General features: G+C 48.4%; 2 protein-coding genes across 3 annotated transcripts; one reads left to right on the top strand and one right to left on the bottom strand.

The window, feature by feature from the left end:
• Positions 1-178: 178 nt before the first annotated feature.
• Positions 179-16,571, bottom strand: LOC143001787 (uncharacterized). Of its 2 annotated transcripts, none has more exons than XM_076151571.1 (14): positions 16,484-16,571; positions 11,623-11,788; positions 10,234-10,329; positions 9,753-9,773; positions 7,948-7,982; positions 7,706-7,810; positions 7,422-7,476; positions 6,817-7,073; positions 6,634-6,726; positions 6,432-6,524; positions 6,140-6,232; positions 5,244-5,325; positions 5,041-5,147; positions 179-2,651 (listed from the first exon to the last, which is right to left on the bottom strand). In XM_076151571.1, the coding sequence occupies exons 2-14, from the start codon at positions 11,768-11,770 to the stop codon at positions 2,454-2,456; spliced, it is 1,383 nt and encodes a 460-aa protein (XP_076007686.1). In that variant the 5' UTR covers positions 11,771-11,788; positions 16,484-16,571; the 3' UTR covers positions 179-2,453. The 2 variants fall into 2 exon arrangements, with proteins under 2 accessions (XP_076007686.1, XP_076007685.1); XM_076151570.1 differs by lacking the exon at positions 6,140-6,232 and adding an exon at positions 3,245-3,392 and having other exon boundaries at positions 2,516-2,651.
• Positions 16,572-20,407: 3,836 nt separating this feature from the next.
• On the top strand, positions 20,408-24,133 carry LOC143002104 (S-adenosylmethionine synthase-like). Its single transcript, XM_076152050.1, has 9 exons — positions 20,408-20,486; positions 21,678-21,755; positions 21,858-21,980; positions 22,086-22,198; positions 22,282-22,425; positions 23,041-23,259; positions 23,340-23,522; positions 23,671-23,804; positions 23,906-24,133. The coding sequence occupies exons 1-9, from the start codon at positions 20,408-20,410 to the stop codon at positions 24,006-24,008; spliced, it is 1,176 nt and encodes a 391-aa protein (XP_076008165.1). The 3' UTR covers positions 24,009-24,133.
• The last annotated feature ends 614 nt before the right edge of the window (positions 24,134-24,747 follow it).

Genomic DNA, 24,747 nt, shown 5'->3' with positions numbered 1-24,747 from the left:
TATAATAAAGTGTTTATTTCTTTCAAACATTTCAAATGTAGCAGCTCATTGCTAGAAGCCACCCCAAGCTCAGGTTCCTCGGCGTAAGGGAAAACGTTCTGATGTTAAATAGTTTCACTGCTTGGACCGATCCGATCTGGAACTCTGTTGTAAGCTCAATTGTTTTTTGCCACGCCCACAATGTCAATCACACAGTTGCCCCCTTAAAGTAACTAATTGCTATGCAAAATCTATGGTTGTTTCATTTTACCTTTATGCCAGTCATTCACTGTTTTTCTTTTATAGTTAAGCAAGATGTCAGTGTACCTGTTCGATGTTTGCAGCAGTTAACCTAATCAAAAGCAGAATTGTTTTTTGTAAATAGTTCCATTAAAACGTTTATGTTTAACTTTGAAAGAGTTGTTCTGGTGTCCAGTCCTTCAGTGTCCAAACATCCAGACAGACAGACGGTGACTTCATAGTATTTATTTCCAAACACACATATACAGCAACAAGAATCATCATAAACCAGTTATTGGTAAAATGCACAATAACAAGAACAATCACATTTCCACAACTGTACAGCGTCGGAAGGAACCAAACAGACAGTGATGAGATATGTTACTGCAGAAACCCCCCGGGTCGCATGGGAGAGGATCCACTAAAAGCAAAACGCTCTTCCCCCTCGACCCTCGTCTTCGTGCGGGCGGGCGGGAACATCTCCCCGTCTCCCCGCTCGCGCCGTCCTGCACTCTAACGTCAACAAGTTCTATTTGCAATGAAGAAAGAAGTGAGGATTCATCATGCACAGAATGTTAAAGCACAACCCTTAAGTCCTACGCATGGAACATACACAGCAGGGAAACACGTGTGGGAACATCGTCTGTTAATTCTCTCCTGGTCGTTTTTATAAAACCTCATCTCTACTCTAATATCAGTATATCCTCCCCAGTCAGCTGAGAGAGCAACATCAACAGGATATACAAGGAGATCACTTAGTGAAAGGGAAGCAACAAGCAGCTTTGTCTCACATGAAATGCATGCAAGAATCCTATCCATGTAGTAATGATGGATTAAGAGGAACAAACTCCACACTAAGGAAACGTTTGAGCCCGTGAGTCGTGTTTACATTTAGGGAATATTGTGTTTGATACGTTAAGGGGCACAGGAAGGGGAAGAGTGAGTCTGAGGTTGACCGGTTTTGCGCCCTTGTGTCTCAGTTTTGAGTGATTGCCCAATTGTCCTCAGCTCATCTCGGCCCACTCAACCCAGCTCACATCTCACTTGACAATCCAACGCTTGATTTTGGAGGTAATTGCATCCAAACTATGCTTTTCTGTAGCAGCTTCCAGGTCTGTTCCCTGCTGGAGTGGCTTGGAAACCCTGTGCATCTCAATCCAGTTTGACGTAAAGTGACTAACATTGCCAGAAATGCTTGATCTCTACATAGTTTGGATTCAATTTCCCTAGAAAACCCTTATTTCCTCCCTCTTAAGACTCTTAATACCCACCTTGGTACATGCACACTGACCGACTCAAGCTATAATCGCCGCCGAGCTGAATCCTGACTCAGTTTTGATGTTTGAGGCGTTGAAAGCGGCGCCTGCGTGTGTTTTCTCTCCTCTTGAAGCTTTTGAGCGCATGTACAATAGAGCAGTAACAAAACAAAAGAAGTAACACTGACAGTAGCAGGCACGATACAAATGTTTCTTCATATCAAATACATGTCATATCCACAGTATACAATTAGAAAACTGTGCCCAACACAAACCAATGTTTCTACTCTAAGCCATTCTGGAGCTTTTTCTTTATTTTTTTCTTCCATTTTTTTCTTTTTTTACCCAGATACACCAAAGCGACGTCAGCGGTGAACTCTCAAAGCGTTTCTGTCTCGTTCTCCCATCATCAACTCGCTACTTTACGTTCCTAAAAACACTTTTTGGAGCACACACACACACACACACACACACACACACACCCCTCGTCTGTACCCTGTACTCTTACTGATGCATCATTTGTGTATCAAAAACCATCGTGGGTGGGGTGGGTGGGGGGGGCACCCAATCAAAGGCTACATGTATCTTACAAACTGAACTCGTTTAAAGGAAAGCGGGGAACCTGAATGACTTTGGGAGTGTGGATTATGTAAGAATACTTTAGATCCAACAAGGAGAACTCTCTGCTGGGGGCTTGTAACTCTTAAAGGGACACTTACTTACAAAAGGTACAAATAATAAAGAGCTCAAAGACCACAAGAGAGAAGTTTCAAGTTTGGCCGACTGGTTAATTTGTTGTGATGATGTCATGTTAGGGTAGTGAAGGATAAATGGTGACAGGTAGATCAAAATAAAATCTTGTGAAAAATGATGAGGAAGGCATCATTACTCCTCTTTCTACATGACTGTGTGTGTGTGAGGGGAGGGTGGGCGGGGGATGAGGGGGCGGTTAGTTTAAGAGAGTGTGTGTGTGCGCGTTCACAAGCCTTGCTGGGCCAGAGAGGCGGAAACCTGGTCGGCCAGTGTGGACAGCTGTGGAGAGTCGGCCATGTTGATGCTGCCGGAGGAGGACACGGTGCTCAGCTGCTGGGGGGAGTCTTCCAGGGAGACGATCTCGGCGCCGTGGTCGGTGCGGGCCTTGGCCTCGGCGCGGAAGGTCAGTTTGTGGCTCTCAATCTGGATCGGGAGAGGACGGGAGACGGAAAAGGTCCAGAGAATGGGTGAAGGTAAGAGCAGGAGGTCAGCACATTTCTGTGTGTGCTTAAATGTGTGAATTCACTAAAATGAGAGATTTTGCGCCCTCTTGTGGCTAAAATTAGCTCTGCAGTCTCCAGTTCACATTTCATAAATGCATGAATTCCCTAAAATGTGAGATTTTGCGCCCTCCTGTGGCTACAATTGGCTTTGCAGTCTAATATACTGCAGCTCCCTTTCATGTTACAATAAGATGGTTAAATATAAATTATAACTTGACAAATGTGTTTTCTAAAAGTATTAACTAAAATATAATTTAGTAGTATAGTAGTAGTAAGTATAATCTAAAACCAACATCAACAACTTTGAAACATAACTCATTTTAACATGTAGTTTATACCTGAATATGTCATAAACATAGAGATAAATGCTCTCATTGCGTAAAACGGCAAATTACAACCTTTGTGTTTATGTTTGACTGTACAGTTTAGAGCTCGGTCCGGAGTTGCACACGTTGCGTTGGTGGTTGCAGCTTCACACACACACACGTCTCGTTTGGTCTCCTCAGTACTTACAATCCTCGATCTTTATATGGGGGTTGGTCAGGATGGGTGGTGTGGGTGTTGAGGGGAGATTCTGGGGTGACTGAGGGGGGGTGACGGCGGGGGAGGAGACCGAGGGGCTGACTGAGGAGCTCCCCTCCGCTTCCTTCCCCATCTCTCTCTACAGAGGAGCGACCCGGCATGGGGGGAGAGGAGGGGTGACAAAAGCATGCAAACGGAAATCAAAAATGACAAAAACAGCGACAAATCAAATCTGCAGAGTGACGATTTAAAAAAAAATGAAATAACACAAATGACTGCAAACTCAACTGGAGTGAAAATGAGCCGGCGGGTGAGAGAGGAGAGACAGAGAGAGACAGAGAGAGACAGAGAGAGACAGAGAAGGACCAGAGAATGGGTGAAGGTAAGAGCTAGAGGTGGTTCACACACATTTCTGTGGGCTCTGAAATGCCTAAATTCACTCAAATGTAAGATTCGGCGCCCTCCTGTGGCTAAAATTGGCTTTGCAGTCTCCCGTTCACATTTCATAAATGCATGAATTCACCGAAATGTGAGATTTTGCGCCCTCCTGTGGCTAAAGTTGGCTTTGCAGTCTCCCGTTCACATTTCATAAATGCATGAATTCACCGAAATGTGAGATTTTGCGCCCTCCTGTGGCTATAGTTGGCTTTGCAGTCGCCCGTTCACATTTCATAAATTCATGAATTCACCGAAATGTGAGATTTTGCGCCCTCCTGTGGCTACAATTGGCTTTGCAGCATAATAAACCGTATCTACCTTGCACATTTCAATTAGATGGTGGAATATAAATTATAACTTAACCAATCTGTTTTCTATCCAAAAGTTATTTTGTACATTTGTCCTTTTATCTAAAATTATAAACACACATCTAAATAGTGTAGTTTGTAACCTGAATATGAGAGAGAGAGAGAGAGACAGAGAGAGACAGAGAGAGACGGAGAAGGACCAGAGAATGGGTGAAGGTAAGAGTTGGAGGTTCAACATATTTCTGTGGGCTCTTAAATGCGTAAATTCACTCAAATGTGAGATTCGGCGCCCTCCTGTGGCTAAAATTGGCTTTGCAGTCTCCCGTGCACATTTCATAAATGCATGAATTCACCGAAATGTGAGATTTTGCGCCCTCCTGTGGCTACAATTGGCTTTGCAGGATAATATACCGCATCTACCTTGCACATTTCAATTAGATGGTGAAATATAAATTATAACTTAACCAATCTGTTTTCTATCCAAAAGTTATTTTGTACATTGTCCTTTTATCTAAAATTATAAACAAACATCTAAATAGTGTAGTTTGTAACCTGAATATGTCACAAACAGACGGACAGAGAGGAGAAGAAGAAGAAGAAGAAGAAGAAGAAGAAGAAGGGAGTGGCGTGATGCGATGCAGGTGATGAGATGACGCTGTGTGAACCTCATTGTTACTGAGCGACCTCCATGTTAGAAAAGCTACTATCCGCCATTCCGATGCGAGCAGAAGGTTTTTGCTTTGCTTTTCCTGCTTTGTCGTCTCTGCTGGAGAAACAGGACGCAAACTCAATCTACCTACAGAGCAAATCAAGCACGGCGACCCGAGGATGAACTCTCATGCAGGTCAGAACAAATCAAGATCCTGAAAATGCTGCTCGTGCTGCTTTCAAGTCATGCTGGGAGAAAAGAGAGAGAGAGAGAGAGAGAGAGAGAGAGACAGAAGCCCTCCAGGCGCAGACAGAAGATTTGGGTCGTGCAAGAAGGAGAGAGAGACTCAGAGTGATGAAGCAGCTCATCCAGTCTGATTTTGTTTTGTTTACCCTCCTCTGTCCTCCGCCGGGCACGTGGCCGATGTTGCCGAGGGAGCCGACCTTCGATTGACCTTTGAAATCCAACTTCTCGTGTTTGATCTCCACGTTGCCGCCGCCTACAGGAGGCAATGCCAAATCAGTCCAAAGCTTAAAAGGTGTCGCGCGGGCTCTACTGGAGGCTCTGGTTGGCGTTTGGCGTTTGGTTGACTCACCTGGTTTGTGACGCAGGTTGGCTTTGGAGCCGCACTTAGACGTGATGTTGGTCACGTCGATCTTTTTGTGCACGATCTGAATCTGCACAGGGGGGAGAAGGAGAAACAGAGAGAAGATGAAGATGATGATGTCATATGGGCCCTGGCTGATCCCCCTAAACGAGCCTGTTAGTCCAACAACACACTCTTATCACTGTTATGATGGAACCACACCGCTTTAAGCTTCCAGTCGAGTTTAACTCTGATCGATCGTTGGTTATCGTGAATCGATTGACCGATTGTTCAACGTGTTCTCTGCCATGCCTCACACAGTGCACGTCTGAACCAAATGAGCTCATCACACACACACATACACACCCCTCCCCTCCCTGTTATGTTAACACAAAGACCCCCTGTCTGCTGAGGTCAGGCAGAGACGGGACACACACTCTCTATGGCACCCGTCCTTTGTTTTACCATAAAGACGTCACACACGGGGATCGTCATGCGTGTGGCTGTCGGGTGGTGGCGATGCAGGGGGTAAAGTTAGGAAGGTGAAGACTTCTCCACACCCAAAACACACACAGCACATCAGATTATGAGCATTACATCACACGAGAAGCCGGGTGAACCCGCTCTTCTACCCCGGCGAAGATGAAATGCTCATGACCGCTGACACAGGTTGTACCACACTACTGTTAATGGGGAGTGTGTGTGTGTGTGTGTGTGTGTTAACAGGTTCACACAGCTGAGGTCAGGAGGAGGAGGAGGATGTGGGGGTCAACACACTACAGACTACAGAGATCGTGCAGTCGGACATCCTGCTCCCGGCGTGAAGATGCATTCAAGTAGAAGCAGAGGGAGGGTTGTTGGTTTTGGACGCGGAGGGTTAACGGACGTCCCTGAGCTTTACTCACGTTGCCGCCGCCGGGTACGTGTTTAATATTATCTTTGGAGCCGCAGCGAGACTGCACGCTGCTTAAGTCCACCTTCTTATCAAGAATTTGTACCTGGAAAAGTCAATGATGTAAGGAGGAAGAGGAGGAGGAAGAGGGAGAGGGGGGAGGAGACAGAAGAAGGTTAACCTGGAGGAAAGCCACAGCTGCAGAGAGCCGTGAGTGAGGACCAAGAGCTGAGGAAGAAGAGGGAGTAAGATGGCCTGGTTTAAGTTTGATGATCAGAGACACTGGGATCCCTGGAGTTACTCACGTTTCCTCCTCCAGGGACGTGATCCATCTTGTCTTTGGAGCCGCACTTAGACTGGACACTACTTAAGTCCAACTTCTGATAAAGAATTTTAACCTGGAAGAAGTGCAGAACCCAGAAAGGAATCACTTAAGAGGCTGATTCAAGTCAAACACACACACACACACACGCACACACACATAGGTGAGAGTGTAAGACGTCTCACCTTCCCTCCTCCAGGTGTATGTTTCAGGTTGTCTTTGGAGCCGCAGCGAGCCTGGACGTTGGTCAGGTCCAGCTTCTTATCCTGGATGTGGACCTGGAGCCAAACATGAAGACATCAGCGTGTAAGTTACCATAGAAACCATCTTGCTCGTCCCCTTCCTTGCAGGGTCGCGGTGTCGCTGACCTTTCCGCCTCCCGGCTGGTGCTTGATGTTGTCCGTGGAGCCGATCTTGGAGCGGACGTGCTTCAGGTCGGGCATGGGCGCGGCGGCGGCGGCCAGAGGAGCCGGGGAGCGACTCTTCATGGAGCCCGGGGACTTTGGCGAGGAGCGAACCACCGCCACCTTCTTCACTTTGTTGATCTCGGCCGCCGTCTTCCCGGGGACGGCCTGGCTGCCGGGGGACTTGGGCATCCCGGGGCTGCTCTGTCCGCTCGTACCGTCTGGGACAAGCGGATCAGAAAAGGCAGCTTAAGACATTTTTAATCTAATTTCCACACTTAAGAGATTAAAAATAATAAAGATGAAAGCGCACTAAGTCATCTACTGCCTAGGACTAGACTGAGCCTGATCCAGGATCAGCCTGAGGGTGGCGCTGTGCTGAGCCATGCGAGCCTGAATGTGGGCTTCTGCCAACATTTGCCTTTTCTTTCTTTACCTTTCTCATATTTTGTAGTGTGAGGTTTCTTGGCACTAGCTGTGTCACAGAAACACACACGTTAACCACAACACGGGGCAAAGGAAAGGGAAAGGAAACTGAAAGAGAGGGGGAGAGAGAGAGAGCTGAGTACCTGGCCGAGCAGACGTCTTGGCTCCTGCGGTCTGAGACTTTGCCCCGTCGGCGCCCTGTGACCCAGAAACAGAGATCTGATTGAGTTTGAGCTGAAGTTTGTGTCTTTGAAGCAGAATGAGCTCATGGAGACTCACTGATAGATGAGGAATGAATGAATGAATGAATGGTTAGTAAAAGGAAGGAATGCAGCGTCTGTACACTGTCTGGACCTCTACAGTCTATCTGAGCCTCTGAGAGGGGGGGCCGGTTCAGAGTCTTGTCGGGGGTCCGGGCCGTACTTACTGTGGGCGGCCTGAGCCCTGCGCTGCTGGTTTTAACGGGGATGCAGCTGGGGCCGTTGCGTCTGCTAAGGCACGAGGCCGGCTTATCTGTGGAGGGGCTCTGAGCCTTTTCACACAGAGGAGGAAGAAACATGGATGAAGAACCCAAAAGTCTCATGATCACCAAACACAAAATGGAAATGAATCAAATCATAAAACCCACGAATGAGCCAGAGGGACCGACTGATCCATCTCTTTACTCACCTTCTCTCCGGTGCCGTTATCGATCTTTGCCACAGCTGTAAGGAATCACAAGAAGAAGAAGCTTTAGACTTTAGGGGTTTGGACCAAATGTTGTTCTTTCTTCCTCAGGAGTTCTCTTGTTTTGTATCCGACTGAGTGAAATCAAATCAAGGGTGTGAACGGTGATGTGCAGCATGCAGTCAATCAACCAGGGCTGCATAGCAACAGCGAGAGGGCACAAGATGGATGGATGCAATTAAGAAGAGGAAGAAGAAGGCGGTGAGGAAGACGGTGGGGGGAGAGAGGACAACAAGCTTCTCCTCTGGGTCTAAATGTCCTTAGAGAGACGTTTAAGGGGGAAACATTCAGATATAGAGTAGAATAGAAGCTGTTTTGTAAATCAAATAAGTGTAAGGAGTGAACTGAAGAGGGGCTGGATCAGAATCGATGAAGATGACAGGAACAGACCTTTGGTTATAGCCACCGGCACCTTTGACTTTCTGGCTGGAGAGCTTTGTGTAGTTGTCTCCACATTGTGCGTCTCTGAGTCACCAGTGATGTCACACTTTGTATAGGCAGCCCTATGCGGCCACGTGTCGTCCTCTTCTTCTTCTTCTTCTTCCGCTAGTGAGCAGGATGGGATTCTAATGGCGGCGGCGGCGGCGGCGTCGCTCTCTGAGATGCTCCGGCTGCTTTGTCCCGGCTCTGGAGGGTCGCACATCCGCCGGAAGTCCTCGGTATGTGAAGCGAAGCCCGAGTCGAAGCTGGAGCAGGAGAGCCTCTGGGTGTGAGGGGACTGGTGTCGCTCTCTGGCTGTGGCGCCACAGTCCAGAGCGCCGTCGTGGTTGGCGTCAGCGTCAGCTATCAGTCGGCCTTTCACGCGTTCGCTTGAGATGAGCTCCTCTCCTCCTCCTTCCACCCACAAGCCCCTGTGTCCGATGGAGGTCAGGTCCTCCAGCGCCATGCTACGGACGAGAGGCGTCCCGGACAGATTGCTGACTTCAGGCGGACACCCGGCTGCGTCCAGGCTGGCGGCCCTGTGGGAATCCACGCCGCCGCCGCTCCATTCTGGACCCTCGCCGCCTCCACCGCCCGGCACCTCCTCTGACCCGCAGCCGAGGTCTTCAGACGCCCATAAGGAGTCGCTCGGCCTCTTCCCGTTCTCTGCTTCCCGCGCCTCGTCCCAGCAGGAGGCTGCTTCCTCCTCTGGGTCCAGGTGGCAGGAAGCTCCCATGCTGGAGAAGTGGCTCTCGCTCTTTGATCCTTGGGGCCCTAACGCGAGCTCACTGACGACTCGGGGCTCGGGCTCGGCTAATTAGTTTGGAAAGCAGATCATGTGGTGACATTCACAGCACTCCGTTCTCATCTCCCCATAGGAAACCAAACCAAAGGGTAAAAGGAAAACAACAACAACAACCGGGGCTCCAGAGGGGAAACTAACAGATTCTTCTTTTCTTTGATAGAATGACTGAACCGGAGAGGCGGTAAGGAGAAACACCACACAGGAGACTGGAAATGGTGACGGGGGGGCAAGGCCATAAAGTGAGACGGGACAGAATGAGATGGATGGATGCATCACATCACACACAGAAGAGACACACACCAGGCATTCCTGTGTAAGTCATGACATCACACCACTGTTTTCATCTTCATCACCACATTAAATCTCTCTAATCTGCTAAATCAAACACTTCCCCTCATCGTAACCTTTGACATCCATCACAGGTTACTGCTCAGAGGTCATGTTCTGTCTGTCGGGGAGTTTTAATCGTATTCTAATTTCCCTAATTGGATAAGTAAACAGAGATGAATGAGAGATAGAATACCTGCTGAAGCTGCTCCTCCTGCTGCAGATCAAACACAGCCGGGGCACATGGAGGAGAGACAAGAGGGTTTGATCAGTGATGAGGCAAAACAGTCACGATGGCTGCAAACAGATCAATAACAAGCTCACACACACTCACACACACACGCACGCACACACTTTGTTAGAGAATGCAGAAAAGCCCAGGAGCAAAATCCCAAGTGAAAGAGAGAAACCAGGTGAGAGATCGATGCAGCGTTCAAACACAAACGGCTCATTTCAATGAGTTAGAATTCATTTTGCCCAACTTGAGGAAACTTTAAAAGCCCAAGTCTTGGATAAGGACTGAGCCAGAGGAAGGGAAATCAAAACAGGAAGCTCTTATTTACGCCAACACGCCAAGAAAGCCGAGGTTAGAGGTGCAAAGCAACTCAAAGGGAAAGCAGCAAATCAAACGGCTCATTTTCTCTGATGCTCTGACACAACATCAAGCGCCCCCATACCGGCGTGCACCTCCTCGCTCTCCAGGCCAGAGAGCTCAGACTGGGCTTTCAACCCGTTCTCCTCTTCCTCCTCCTGCTCCTCTTCCTCCTCCTCTTCTGCAGATTTAAGGTCAAGCCGTCAGTGTGAATCCTCGTGACATGGAGGGGAAACATGAGGTCAGGGGGCCCAAACCGAATCAAAATGGTCTCCTATCCCTCCTGGCTCACTCTCTAAATCCTGTCGACACTCATGCTGCATCATTTGTTTACGTGAAGTTCTGGAACATTGACTCTGTAGGTCCGAATCCAACCAAACCACATCCGCTGGCTAAGACTCGCTCGGAACGATCTGCCGTCGCTTTCAAACCCCCAAACCTCAACCGCACAGAGTCAACACTCGCCAAAGCCACAGCTCCTATTTAAAGAGGCGGAGCAGATACTCACGCTGAGTCCCGCCGGAGACAAACGTGTCGGCGGAGGTGGAGGAACCTGAATCTGTGCGCAGCCTCCTGCTTGAACAAGGGAGGATGGGAAAGCGGAAAGGGAGGAAGCTCTGCACTAGAGAGGGCTGTAAGCTAGGGAAGGCCAGACTGCGCACTAATTGGTCGTAGGGGTCGAGATCGGGATGAGAGAGTTAGAAACACACGGTTGATCATCAAACTCGTCTTTATATCGACGTCCATAAAGCTCAGATTGTTTCTACGATGAGATGAGAATCGGGACGACGTCGCTCCGAGGCTGTGGCCCCAGATGCTCTGGATTACAGAGCCGTGCAGAGCAGAGCAGAGCGGTGCAGCTGCGGCCCGGTCAAGCGGGGGCCTTGTACCCGTTATGTAAAGAGGGATTAGAACAAAGTACAGTTCACACGCCGGCGTCGCAACTCAAGATAGATCATGAGAGGAAATCGTACGCGGAAATGTTCAATGATTCGGCTCAAGATGTCGTGTTTGTGTGACGTAGAACCAAGTAGAGTCCAGACATGCTGGGGTTTAGAGTCAGATTAGAGCTCTTTAAATCTCTCTGCACACTCTAATCTGAGTATTATCATTCATATTCATGCAGTTACATTGCTAACTCTGACTTCTGCTCATTTAAAGGAGGTTTTCTAGCAGCTACAACCTCTGCAGGCTCCTCTTCTTTGCCTTTTCTGACCTTTGGAAAGCCACAAGTCTGCGCTCTTTAGTCTAATTTAAGGGGCAGTTTAATTATAAACCTGACATTTGGATTTAAATTAGCCACGTCAATCTATGCTACCGGCTAAATCGCACATTTACTTCTCTATTTTCTGCTGCGAAAATGTGCTGGCAAACCAACATAATGTTTGGGTTTGGTTCTTTCCCCTGATAGAATCCCAGACTGAATCATTTCGCTGCTTTGTCCACATTTCCCCTTCCGTCCCGGATGTCTGACCTTTCATTTGGGCGTCCCCCGGGCTTCTGTGTCCCATCTGGACCCCGTTCTCCTGGTGGTTCTGCTCGCCGATGGTCATGCTGGCTAAGGAGGCGCTCCCGGCGTCCCCAGAGCTGTAGCTGTTGGCGGCGTTGTTGACGTAGTCCATTTTGAGTCAGGATTCAGGCTATAAAAGAGCGAGAGGCCCGGTTAAACAAACACAGATCAGCACAGAGTCGCACTGTTAATCCATGCATGAGTCACATGCTGCTAATGACAAGGTGCAGGTTTCCAGGAGAGGACCAGGAAAATATGTCTCTGCTTCTACGCACGGGATATAATGATGGCGTCCTAAATGGACACTTTGTCTTCCGGCTTAGAAAATCGCCGTCGCCGTCACCACGAAATGTAAACAGACACCGCGTCTGTGAGACAGGCTTATTTATACACACTGACGTGGAGTTAGAGCCTCAAGTTACAGGAGCAGGGACACAAATAGAGTCTGGGTCCCATGTGCTCCCACTGGCAGGGGTTCACTTCCCTAAACAACCAGGGACAGACTCAGGATCAGGCTCAGCAGGTTCAGACTCAGCAGGTTCAGACTCAGCAGGTTCAGACTCAGGCTCAGCAGGCCCAGGCTCAGCGGGCTCAGAACTCAGCAGGGTCAGGCTCAGCAAGCTCAGTCTCATCATGCTCGCACTCAGACTCAGCAGGCTCAGGCTCAGCACCAAAGAAACCCTCACACTCGGCTGAAATCTCCCTTAAATGCCTCTTTTGTGTTTCCTTCAGTGCCTTGCTTCGGTAATGGGATGGAACCAAATGAGTGATTACAGAAAAACACTGCAGACAGGAAGTGCTGCCAGGCTGTGAGACGTGAAGCTCACACAGCCGGAGGATTACGCCTCCACTTACATCAGCAGTTTTCATTTGAAATCATACTTTTCAACACACACACACACACACACACACACACACACACACACACACACACACACACACGTGAAACCTCATGCCAGTGAAGAAAATAGATCTTAGGCTCTAATCAGTCTAACACACACACACACACACATTGACTTCATTTAACATGACATCATCATCATCAAAGGCCCAAATTAGCGGCTGAGTAGTCAGAGCGTGATCGATTGATTAGTTCATCAATTTGTCAAATTCTCCATAACATTCATACAAAATACCCAGTGTCGCCTTGATCACTTAGATCTGTGTCACACATTAAACACACACACACACACACACACACAAACGAGGCTCTTAGGATGACTGATGGCGTGTGATTTTACAGGTGTGATAATAAACCCTTAACCCTTTGAAGCCCTGAGCTCAGCCCCGCCGGCAATACCCTCAAGTGTTACCGCGGTAACTCCAGCCAGTAAAAACCAACCCTCCCTTCAGCCTTGCTATTTGACCTTCACCCTGTTTACCTGCGCTACTCTCCTGACCTTGGGACCTTGAAGGCAGCGCTCCACATTCAAGGGAGAGGGGGCGGGGCCTCACTATAACTCCGCTTGGAATGTGCTACAAATTAAAAGTCGTTGTGTGTCTTGTAGAAACTCCGCCCCGCTGACAGGACTCCTATTGTGGCATCACACGTGACGCAATCCAAACAGAGCGGCGCCCAGTGCCAACGAAGAAGAAGAAGACGAAGAAGACGAAGCTCTGCATCCGGGAGCGGCAAGCAAACAAACCTGAGGGCTGACAAGGACGAGAGACTTCACCCATGGAAACATAAATATCCTTCTGTAAACGAGTACGGAAACGTGTTTGAGTCCCCGGAATGAGTCTCTAACATTTAAGAGTCAATTCATCACGACTGAGAGGACGAGACGGACGAGACAAGGAGGGACAAGAGCCTCTCCAAGATGTGCTTTGGGACAAAAACACACACACAAATTTCACCCAATGCATAAAGGGAGAGCGACAGCAGGCTTTGTTGGGTGTGTGTGTGTGTGTGTGTGTGTGTGTGTGTGTGTGTGTGTGTGTGTGTGCTCTCTTCAGGAGGAGGAGGGGGGGCGTGTGAAAGTGTGGACTTGGCACAGGCCCGGCCCTCTCAAGCAAACCACTTAGTATGGCTGCTGGAAGGAACACAGGGCGACAGGGATGTTGACACAGCTCCAATAGAACCACACACACACACACACACACACACACAAATGTTGTAGTTTCATCAGATGCAAAAGAGCGTTGAGCCAAACTGGGCGTCAAAGTTTGGTGATTGAGCTTTTTGAGTTGTTTTCAGAGAGGAAGAAGCTGATTTGGAACCCAGAGGAGGTCACACACACACACACACACACACACACAAAACCACCATCATCATCATCATCCTCGCTGTGCTGCTTCTCTGTGAGCTGAGAGTCACTCCCTCGCCCCCTTGCTCACTCCATCGTTTGCTCGCTCTCTCTCTTCATGCTCGGCTGCTTCTGCATCTCTGACCTACTTCCTCCTCCTCCTCCTCCTCCTCCTCTTCCTCCCCGTCCCACTGCAGGCGCACGGACGCAGATGGGCCTCTCTACCTTTTGCTGCTTTCACAATGGAGCGAGGCTTCCATCTTGCCCTCCTCAGCATCCCCACACACACGCACACACACACACACATGGATGGATTATCTCCCTCACCTTTGTTTTCCCAGCTCCAGGATGTGTGTGAGTGTGTGTGTGTGTGTGTGTGTGTGTGTGTGTCCGACCACACCCTGCCACGCTGCCACACACCCTCTCTTCAGCCAAACCTCACACTGTACACACACATTTCTCAGATCATTAAAGCTCGACTCACAGTTTTCCCGCTGTGTTTTCGTTTCCAGACATTTAACACAAAAAAAGGAAAAAGAGGGAAAAAGAAGCGTGGGAAGTTAGGATCGGAGGAATTCTTCTTCTTCTTGTGCTGTCATAGTGCAGCGTTGATACTCCAGCTGCTGCGTGTTCCAATATGTACACAAAGCCCGGAGCTGCCGTCTCACCCACACACACACACACACCCTGGTCTGTCACTGTAATGAGGTCTACGGGTGCAATGAGCCAACGCTCTTCATCAGCGTGGTGCCAATTAGCTCCGCAGCTTAAACCTCACTGTGGCTGCTTCTTCTTCTTCTTCTGCACTTTAACGACAAGATGAACTCATATAGACTTCACTAAGCAGATGACACAACTCCAACAAGCCTGTCTGTCTGTCTGTCTGTCTGTCTGTCTGTCTGTCTGTCTGTCTGTCTCCTCAGACTGGACCTCAGCCTCCATGTGGGTCACCTTTGGACCTGAGCCCACTTCAGATGGCTGCACCTGATTGTTCGAGGGTTAAAGGTCGCGTCATCGACACGCCACACGACCGCATACATACTCAACCTCCATCTGTGAGCCCAGAGCGACATTTCACTCTGCTGCTCTATCATCTGTGCTGTGTTCTTGATATGTGTGTGTGTGTGTGTGTGTGTGTGTGTGTGTGTGTGTGAGGGTGCAGCTCTTTTCAGACCGTCATGCCTGAATCCATCTCTGCAGGATTCCACACCGATGTGCCGCACAAACTTGTCTCTGTCTGACTCCACACATTTCCAACATGACTGACAGCTCCTCTACTCTTCCTCCTCCTCCTCTTCCTCCTTCTTCTTCTTCCTTCTATCTAAGGTTGAGGCCATTTCCTGCCCCCATGTTGTGGCGAGCGGTGCACAGATCTCCATCTTCCCACGAGGGTGTGAAAGGAAAAGAGGTGTGTCCGCCGCGGCGATGGAAGAAAGGGAGACCGAGCGGTTCCATCGAATCCCGGCCAGAGTGTGTGTCGCTACTGACCCGCACACACCGCAAAGGGCTCTGATGAATGCAGTGGGAGAAGGTGATCCATGTGCATAAAGGTCCTACACACACACACACACGCCCATTGTGGATCACATCCCGCTCACTGGCCCTGAAGCGGATCAGTTCAGAGCCCATATAGACAGCACACACACACACGCGTGAAAATGGGGCTTGGTCGCATCTGATCTCATGTTTTAATCCCGTTTAAATAGCGAACATGTGAATTCTGATACGCGCATGTTAATGGATGCAACACACACACACACTCTCTCTCTGACACACACACGGCACCATTTGAGAACCAAACGCCTGCAGGCCTACAGATGTAAGAAAGAAGCGAAAGCTCCAGAATAACGGGAGGGGGAGACGAGCAGCGGCTGAACACACACACACACACACACACACACACACACACTGCGCTGAATTCAGACGACACAAAGGGAACAAGTGTGTACAAACTGGGAGCAGATATGACAGAAATAGCGACGCATTACCGCCCATGATCCGCTCATAATGAGATTACAAATATTCAGTCGGATTAGTCTGCTCACACTGACAATGAAGCAAAAGCGAAACCTGCTCTGAGAATGACGATGATGATGATGGAGGCGCGTTTGTGCTGTTTTGTGGGAGGTGAAGTGTGTGGGTCCGTGTCGGTGCTCGGGCTGATGGAGCGCCTGCTGCAGATGGCTGCAACACAAACACGCTCCTGTGTTTATTGTGGATGAAGATCGATGGCCGGTGAATGAAGAAGAAACGCGTCCCCGGCCCGGGTTCTGTGTGAAAAAATTCCCCCAAATCGCGCGTAAATAAGCGGGGATGTGCGCGGGTTTTGACGCTGACATGATGGAGGAGAATCTCCCCTCATTCATGTTGCGTGATGTTTCTCTCCGTGTAACGCAGAGAGGCCCAACCTCTCCCCGCTCAGGCGAGAGAAAACACTCAGTGACAAGACGAATGCCGATGGAGGATCGAGGCGCGGGCGTTCGGGTCGCATCCCGGCGCTTCGACCCGTCGGTTCGGCGTCTCCGCACCGGGTTCGGATGTTCGTGTAAATGAAGGTAAATAAAAGCGTCTTTCCTTACCTCAGTGCGCACAGCGGTGTTTGTCTCTGCAGCGGCGGTCGCTCACCGGGCGCACAGCTTTACCCGTAGTTCTCCAACAGGCCGGAGGGGGGCGCTGCGGTGCGTGACCGTGACCGCTTGTCTGCTGAAATGCAACCTGTCTGCACGTACAGAGCAGCAGAGGCGCAGACGTCAGCATATGTTTGACACACTTTAAAACATACGATGTAAACAGCGTCATGGTATGTTATGAGTCAATATTTATTTATGTATTATTATTATTATTATTATTATTATTATCAGCAGTAGTAGTAATAGTAGCATATACATTGATTTCTGGCCATTTATGTACATATCCATACTAATACCGGTCTATACACAACTTTTAAAACATAATCATGCACTAATTTTATATTTCCTATTCATGCAAAGAGGAATAAGAACTCTGATACAACCACTGCTTTCCAAATGTACAATTGATTGACAGTTAATGTAAAGGAAAATCCTAAAAAGTGGAGTTACAAGGGTACCAAGGTTTTCCAGACAAAAGGGTCAATCATGGGGATTTTCCTGCTTTCAACTTATAATATTGAGATAAGATAATTAACATAATGTGTAAAAGTCATTGTGTGATTCAGCTACAGTCCGGGTTCTTGAAAGGTTGAGAATTTTACAAGAATTTTACCTGACAATACAAAGTAACACGTAGTGGTCAGATTAATCCACTGCAATAAGTACAAGTACCTTAAAACTGTTCTCAGTACAGTGCAGTAGGTCCAGTATTTGAGTAACTGTACATACATTCATTTGACCTTTGATTTGAAGGACAAAACAGGTCTATAGTGGTTGTGTGTGTGTGTGTGTGTGTCAGGCACTACTGTAACAGCTCAGTGTGGGCACACAAAGGTCGAGTCTTGGCACATAAAACAGTGGAGGCCGTGGGGTCCAAACAGTGCGGCCTTGTGTCACTTTCTTTCACTGGCCTCCCTGTGGCCTCTCACTATCGCACACTCGCTGCTAACTTTTACACGAAGACGAGAAACCGCTTCGCGCCGGAAAAACAGCAGTGGAATTATTGACGGTCAGATTCTCTTTTGGGAATGTTGAGGCGATGATGTCTTGGCAAGACAAGACAAGGCGCTTCCTTCATTCTTTCTCTCCTCACTTGTTTTGGACCTCGGCCAGTTCAACAGCTGCCACTGGCTGGAGATGGTTTGGGTTTATCCTGATTTCAGTGTGAGCGAAGGTGCTGCTGCTGCTGGCGTGAGACCTTTTAGAGGCTCAGGCTCAGTTTGAAGGTCACTTGTGGTCACCAGTCTGAGGTGCCTTCAGGAACCCAGTGGTGACAGAAAGAAGCCAAAGCCATGAATTATTATTATTAACAGATGTCATTGTATTAGATGCCAAAATATTACACAAATCCAAATCCTCCTAGACTCTTTTGCTCTCTAATGCTCTTAAGAGTATGTCCAAAATGCATTATATTGTTTTAACAAGGCTGAGATTTAAGATTCTATTCGGGGCAAAATGTCCACCACTTTGTCAGCCTCCTATTATATAGTCTGCACCCACTGCCCTCTAGTGGCTGTTAAAGGAACTATCTCATTTACTGCCTCTCTCTTCTATTACATGACGGCGTTTAAACTCAGAATCTGACCAAATCACCGCTTTGTATCGATTAGAATATCAAAATGTTCTCCATTAATGAATTATTCGTGTTAAACTGTAAAACTGTTCTCCCTGGAAACCTCCGACGTTACACCTCAATCATAGATAACTCGTCTTATTTGTCCCTTTGCTGCCCTCTGCGGGACACTCGGCCGCTCTGCACTTCTCCTCTTCTCTCTCTCTTCTTCGACCTCTTCCAAGAACATGTTGGCACTGGGCCTCGAGTCCAGCTGGAACTAGTTTCAGGCACATTCCAGGTACCATATCCTTCCACCTCAGACCCATCAGCAGTACTCATCAGATGTTAGTCCATGCCAGTGCCGGCCAGGAATACTAAACGATGTTATCGGCTGCTAGGGGCCCCCAGTGTAGTTCAGTCATTTGATTCAGCAATAATCAGCATTGATGATATATATTGGATTAATTTCTGATACATTTTTATTTAAAACACAATGTTACAGACCATAACTAATCATAACTTTGTTGTTCAGCTGTCAAGATCCTGGATTCTGTTTCCTGTTTTATTTTTGGTTCTCCCCTCTATTCTCATTCTGTGTAACTTCACTTCCTGCCCTTGTGTCTCTTGGTTGTCTGCTCATTAGTTTCACCTGTGTGATTTGTTCTCCTTTGTTCCTTGTTCCCCTCAGATCCATGATGTCTTGGTTTCCTGTCATGTTCCCTGTTTCTCCTCAGATGGCCTTGGTTTTGTGGTTTTGCTGCTTGTTCCCTTGTTGGATTCCTGATGTGTTCCTGTTCTGCAGTGTTAAGTGAGTAAATCTTTCCTTTCCATCTTTAATGTCATTTTGTGTTTTGGACTGTTTATGCCCCGGGGCCAGTATTTGATTTGATTTGATTTGATTTGATTTGATTTGATTTATTTGTGTTTCCCAGTTTGATCCTTGGACAATTGAATTTATAAATAAAGGGCTGCTTATCACTTTATGTTTGAGAGGGAGAGACAGAGACAGAGAATGATATAACCACAATACAGTGCAGTCTTATTAGTGAGAGTAGTCCAGGCATGCAGGAAAGCTGATGATGTTGCAGGGGGGATGGCAGCTTGGCGATGTGGATGCTGGGAGGTTAGTTGGGGATGAGAAAAGTGGCAGGGTGGGAAGGAGGTGGCGGGGAGGGGTCTGCCATGGAACGTGGGACGGGAGGGGGGTTCAGATGGCAGAGGGAGCCGCAGCGCCCTGTAGGTGGACACACCCCCGGCGTCCCTCTGGGCCTATGGGGGTCCATAGGCCAGAGAAGTGGTCAGTCAAGTCCCAGGATGTAATATGAGCTGTTAAAGAGGGAGAGAGAGAGAAAATCGGCTCATGTGCCTCTTCCTCTCACCACACTCACACTATCACTGACCAAGAGTGGACAGAGTCTATATAAGCCCTGAACTAAACCTGGGCTGGCTGTTTACTCCTATGACAACGCACACATACACTGTACTTCAAGTATTGATTGGGAAAATCATGCTGCAGCCATTTCCTGTTTATGATATCTATACATACGACATTCAGATATGAATAAATAAAGATGTGAATGCCATGCAGGAATATTAAGATATATTTAAAATGACTAACATTTGCTTTTTGGGATTGTTCCCTCCTTCCTTCACTCTGTCTTCATCCCGTCTGTTCCTCTCTTTTGTATCTGTTCATATCAGTGCCAAAACAAACTGCAGGCTTAAGCGCGACAAAGGGTGTGTGTGTGTGTGTGTGTGTGTGTGTGTCAGAGAGTTCAGGGGGGCCCCCCAGGTACAACGAAGGGGTATGAATGAAATGATTGGATGAGTTCCAAAGTGATCCATGGATGAGATGAACTCTGCGCTTGTCTTGATTTGAGGCGAGTGGAATCTTCTCCTCTGGTGTTTTGAGTCTTGATGGGTACAGACACTGGTCCGTGTTAAAGTGGGCACACTCGGCACACAGAGGGTTAAAAGTAAAAAAAAAATGGAATCACCCCCCCTCCCTTTTTCCTGGCCTCTGAATGGTCTAGCCCGTCAGTTCACATGACCCTCTCTCCCCCCGTCCCAGGGACCATGTGTGTGTGTGTGTGCATGTGCGTATGTTGTCTTTGCCTTATATAGAGCAGAGTTTAGTAGGTGCAGTGCCCCAGGAGTGTGAGATTAGACAGCTTTTCTTGCACAAAGTCTCCCGCACGATCTGTCCATCCGTGTTTGGACAAGAACACAGCAGCGCCTCGCAGCTTCTCACCTCCACAAGTTGTCACCTCTGCAATCTTCACATCAAGTTCAAGTCGAGCCGTCAATAAGGGGACAGAATGAATGGCACCATGGATGGAGACGACGACTGCACCGACTTCATGTTTACCTCTGAGTCTGTGGGAGAGGGACACCCCGGTGAGTACAGGAGCTAATGTCTCCTACTTCCTCAGAGGAACTCCTTCTTTCCTATACAGAGGAAGAACACACACCTGGCCACGGCACACACAGGTCCAGATCTTCTACAAAGTTTAGGTGCCGGCGCCAGGAAGCGGTCGCGCTGCGTTAAAACATGTTCATGTCCCAGTGATCATTGCTGACTCTGTGGAATGTGCTGAGTGGCTAGTGGAGATTGTAGAGGTGCAGCACAGCGACCACGTTGTGTGGAAGCATGCATGGCATCGCACAATGTGGGAGAGTCGCTCCACAGGCTACACGTGCTCACTCCTAATGTCACTTTCTGTTACTGTTTCTAGTGTAATTTTGAGGTTTTGAACCACACAGACAGTTTGGATGATGAGACAAATTTTCCGACTGGCCACATGTGTAAAGAAGAACACATGTGGCTGCGTCTGACACGTTGGAATTTTAATCCGTGTACCAGACAAGTTGTTGCAAGAATTATCAACAGCTGTGGGAGCAAAGTGCTGCGGTTTCGGGCCTATTTTTGTAGTCTACAACTGGAATATGAAATAACAGGCACAAGGCATTATGGGAACTTTAACATTTGAGTAGTCGCTCCATACGTGTGTGTGTAATTCATAGCTCAGCGGTCATTGTGTAATCTGTGATTTGGTTCCTATGCTGGGTGTAAAACAGGAGCCATCCGGATAGAGCAGGTCTCACTCGCCCCCCACATGTGACCGTGACACCCAATCTGACGCTGGCACAGAATGCAGACGCTCACATTTCCGCCGGTGACGCATTACAACACAAACACTGCTGGATTGCTTACACCATGAGAGATAACCCCTTCATTTGTAATATATTCATAATTGCAGAAATAGTAGAAGATAGTAGAAGAAGAAGAAGAGGGGGTGACGTCGCGTATTGGTACTCCTATGATCTGATTACAGAGCGGCATCTCGTTTGCATTCATCAGCCCCCGAACCAGATCTATTCGTAGCGCCAAGGCTCCCAAAATAAATAAAGGTGTATTGCTCTGATGAACGGGTGTAATCTGATATTTTGCGTCCCGCCAACATGAGAAGGGTCACGCAAGGAAATGGCCCTGTAATCCACTGACTGACTTACACACATATACAGTATCCCACTTATCGCTTCTTTGTTATTGTTGTTGTTGTTGTTGTTGTTGTTGTTGTCTTCCAGATAAGATATGCGACCAGATCAGCGACGCCGTGCTGGACGCTCACCTGAAGCAGGACCCCGACGCCAAGGTGGCCTGCGGTGAGTGACGACCACAGACAGACATTTATTTGCATTAGAATCCCAATATAATGCCTATACGACAGTAATGTGATGGAATGTCCCCTTTGTGCACTGAAACAGAGACGGTGTGTAAGACAGGCATGGTGCTGCTCTGCGGCGAGATCACGTCTCTGGCCTGCGTAGACTACCAGAAGATAGTGAGGGACACCATTCGCCACATCGGTTATGACAACTCGGACAAAGGTGAGGAGAAGAGGAAGAAACTCGTATTTACATTTCTAATAAGAGTTGATTCTGATTTGTCCCCTCTCATTTTGTCTTTGTCCACCTGTCTCTGTCCCTCTGCAGGTTTTGATTATAAGACTTGTAACGTGCTGGTGGCCTTGGAGCAGCAGTCCCCTGACATCGCACAGGGAGTCCACGTGGATCGCCAGGAAACAGATATCGGAGCCGGAGACCAGGTCCTCTAAGGCGACATGCGTCTGTCTCCTGCTGCAACATGTAAAGAGACTGGGACTCATCTTTGTCTTCTTTTGGTGGACAGGGTCTTATGTTTGGGTACGCCACAGATGAGACGGAGGAGTGCATGCCCCTCACCATCGTCCTCGCCCACAAGCTCAACGCCAAGATGGCTGAACTGAGGCGTAACGGCAGCGTGCCCTGGCTCCGCCCCGACTCCAAGACACAGGTACGACCAGAACACACACGCTTACTCGCCACACATACTCAGGAACCACAAGGTCTCTTTAAATTCAAAGCGAGCTCTTGCCTAACGCCGTGTTTACAGTGAAATCTCTTGTCCCTAATGTTGCCGTTAGACATTTGGAGAATGTGCTTACAAGCAGAGACCGGCCGGTATGCAACATCTGTTTTTACCCCCATTTCCAGGAGGCGCCTTTCCAGTCACCCCCCCCCCAGAATCTCATGGGGTCAACAACGCATACATATGACACGTCCGAGCCTCCAGCCAAAACTGCAGATGCGAAAGATGGAAACAAAGCTATTTTAGTTCCTTTTGCGTAAGAGGAAATAAAACCTATTCAAGACCAAAGGCGGCGCTCTTATTTTTAAATTCTTTCATTTTCCGACATTATCTAGAATCGGATTGAAGATGCAGAACTTTCCTACAGTCAATAATTAGTTTGGGACTTTTTTAATAGAGGGAATGAAGTGTTTAATGTCAAGGTCCTGCCCCGTAGATTCAGAATGGCTGCCGACAATAAAACAAAACCTCTCCCGTCACAAGAAGCTCCTTTAATTATCTGCAAATGTCCTCTGTCCTCTCCCTCCTCGTCTCTCCCAGGTGACCGTCCATTACACCCAGAAGGATGGCGCCGTGATCCCCAAGAGGGTTCACACGGTGGTCATCTCGGTGCAGCACGACGACTACGTGGGCCTGGAGGAGCAGCAGGAGGTCCTGAGGGAGAAGGTGATTAAGGCCGTGATCCCATCGAAGTACCTGGACGAGGCCACCATCTACCACATGCAGCCCAGCGGACGCTTCGTGATCGGGGGGCCACAGGTTAGACACCGCACCAAACCTCCAGCTCATTCCAGATCAGCAACTGTAACGGCTGATGGTTCTGTGTGATGTCTTTGCAGGGCGACGCTGGCGTGACCGGCAGGAAGATCATCGTGGACACCTACGGCGGCTGGGGCGCCCACGGAGGCGGGGCCTTCTCCGGGAAGGACTACACCAAGGTGGACCGCTCGGCTGCCTACGCTGCCCGCTGGGTGGCAAAGTCCCTGGTCAAAGCCAAACTCTGCAAGAGGGTGCTGGTCCAGGTGAGTCTGTCTGCCTGCCTGTCTGTCTGCCTGTCTGTCTCTCCTGTACTTTGGAGAGCAGAATCACAGAAGATATGGGAAATGAAAGTTCTTATGGCAGACTCGTACCATAATGTGTTTTAAAAATTGTTTTGATGAATGTTTCCAGGTTGCTTATGCCATCGGCCTGGCTCAGCCTCTGTCCATCTCTCTGTTCACCTACGGATCCTCGAGTAAGAGTGAGAGGGACCTGCTGCAGATCATCAGCAAGAACTTCGATCTCAGGCCCGGCGTCATCGTCAGGTGAGCGTTACACTGATTGTTGTGAGACGTGATAAGTGTGTTTCACCCTGTTGGCCTTTTATGTTCTGGTGATAGACCTTTAATGCTGGATTGTGTTGCAGAGACCTGGACCTGAAGAGACCAATCTACCAGAAGACCGCCTGCTACGGCCACTTCGGCAGAAAGGAGTTTCCCTGGGAGATACCAAAGAACCTTAACTTCTAGTGTGTGTCTGTGCGTGTGTGTGTGTGTGCGGTTATGAGGCAGAATGAGTGTGTGTGTAAGTGACACAGCAGCGTGTCCGAGTTACTGTATATAGATCGCTCTCCTCGTGGGTCTGTAACCCAGTAGCGCTGCAGCTGTCGTCAGGGGGGAGGCGAGGGCGAGGGGTTGTTTGCAGGTGGGGTGCGCGTCGTGTTTGCTCATTGGTTCGGGGCAGAGGGACGGTTTGGGGGGGAAAGGCTTGTCATCTGTAAATTATGACTTTGCGACTCCATGTTGAAATATGAGTGAACTGTTTGGTATTTCTGTCATTTATATACATGAGAGTCACACGCATGCAGTATTTCACTTATCACTTATTTGCTGTAGAAGCTTAGCGACGCTTTAATGTACGACGAAGGAAAGTCCTTCTGTCTGCTGCATGTTTTGTCTTTTAAAGCATCTATGTTTGTGTTTTCTAAGATAGTGGGTCTGCAGGTCGATCATCTCAAACCTCTACGGTCTTAAAGTCTGAAAGGTCTTACTACTTTCTGAGGTCTTAATGTTTTTAGTTTCAGCTGGAATTTCTTTAGAATTGATCTCTTTTTACTTCCAAGGTCCACCTTTGAGCTGAAAACAGCTTCGACACTTAGCTGACTTAGTTTTGTATCCATTGGTATGGATGTGATGCTGTGACTCGTTATCAGCACACACAGGTGAAAGCTGATTAACACACACACGCACACACACACACACATACAGA

This window comes from Genypterus blacodes, unplaced genomic scaffold (genome assembly GCF_046128005.1).
Source record: "Genypterus blacodes isolate CSIRO-AG114 ecotype Tasmania unplaced genomic scaffold, CSIRO-AGI_Gbla_v1 ptg000055l_1, whole genome shotgun sequence".
Taxonomy (NCBI): Eukaryota; Metazoa; Chordata; class Actinopteri; order Ophidiiformes; family Ophidiidae; genus Genypterus; species Genypterus blacodes.
Note: the sequence above shows the minus strand (reverse complement) of the source record. Positions and strands in the feature narration are given on the sequence as shown.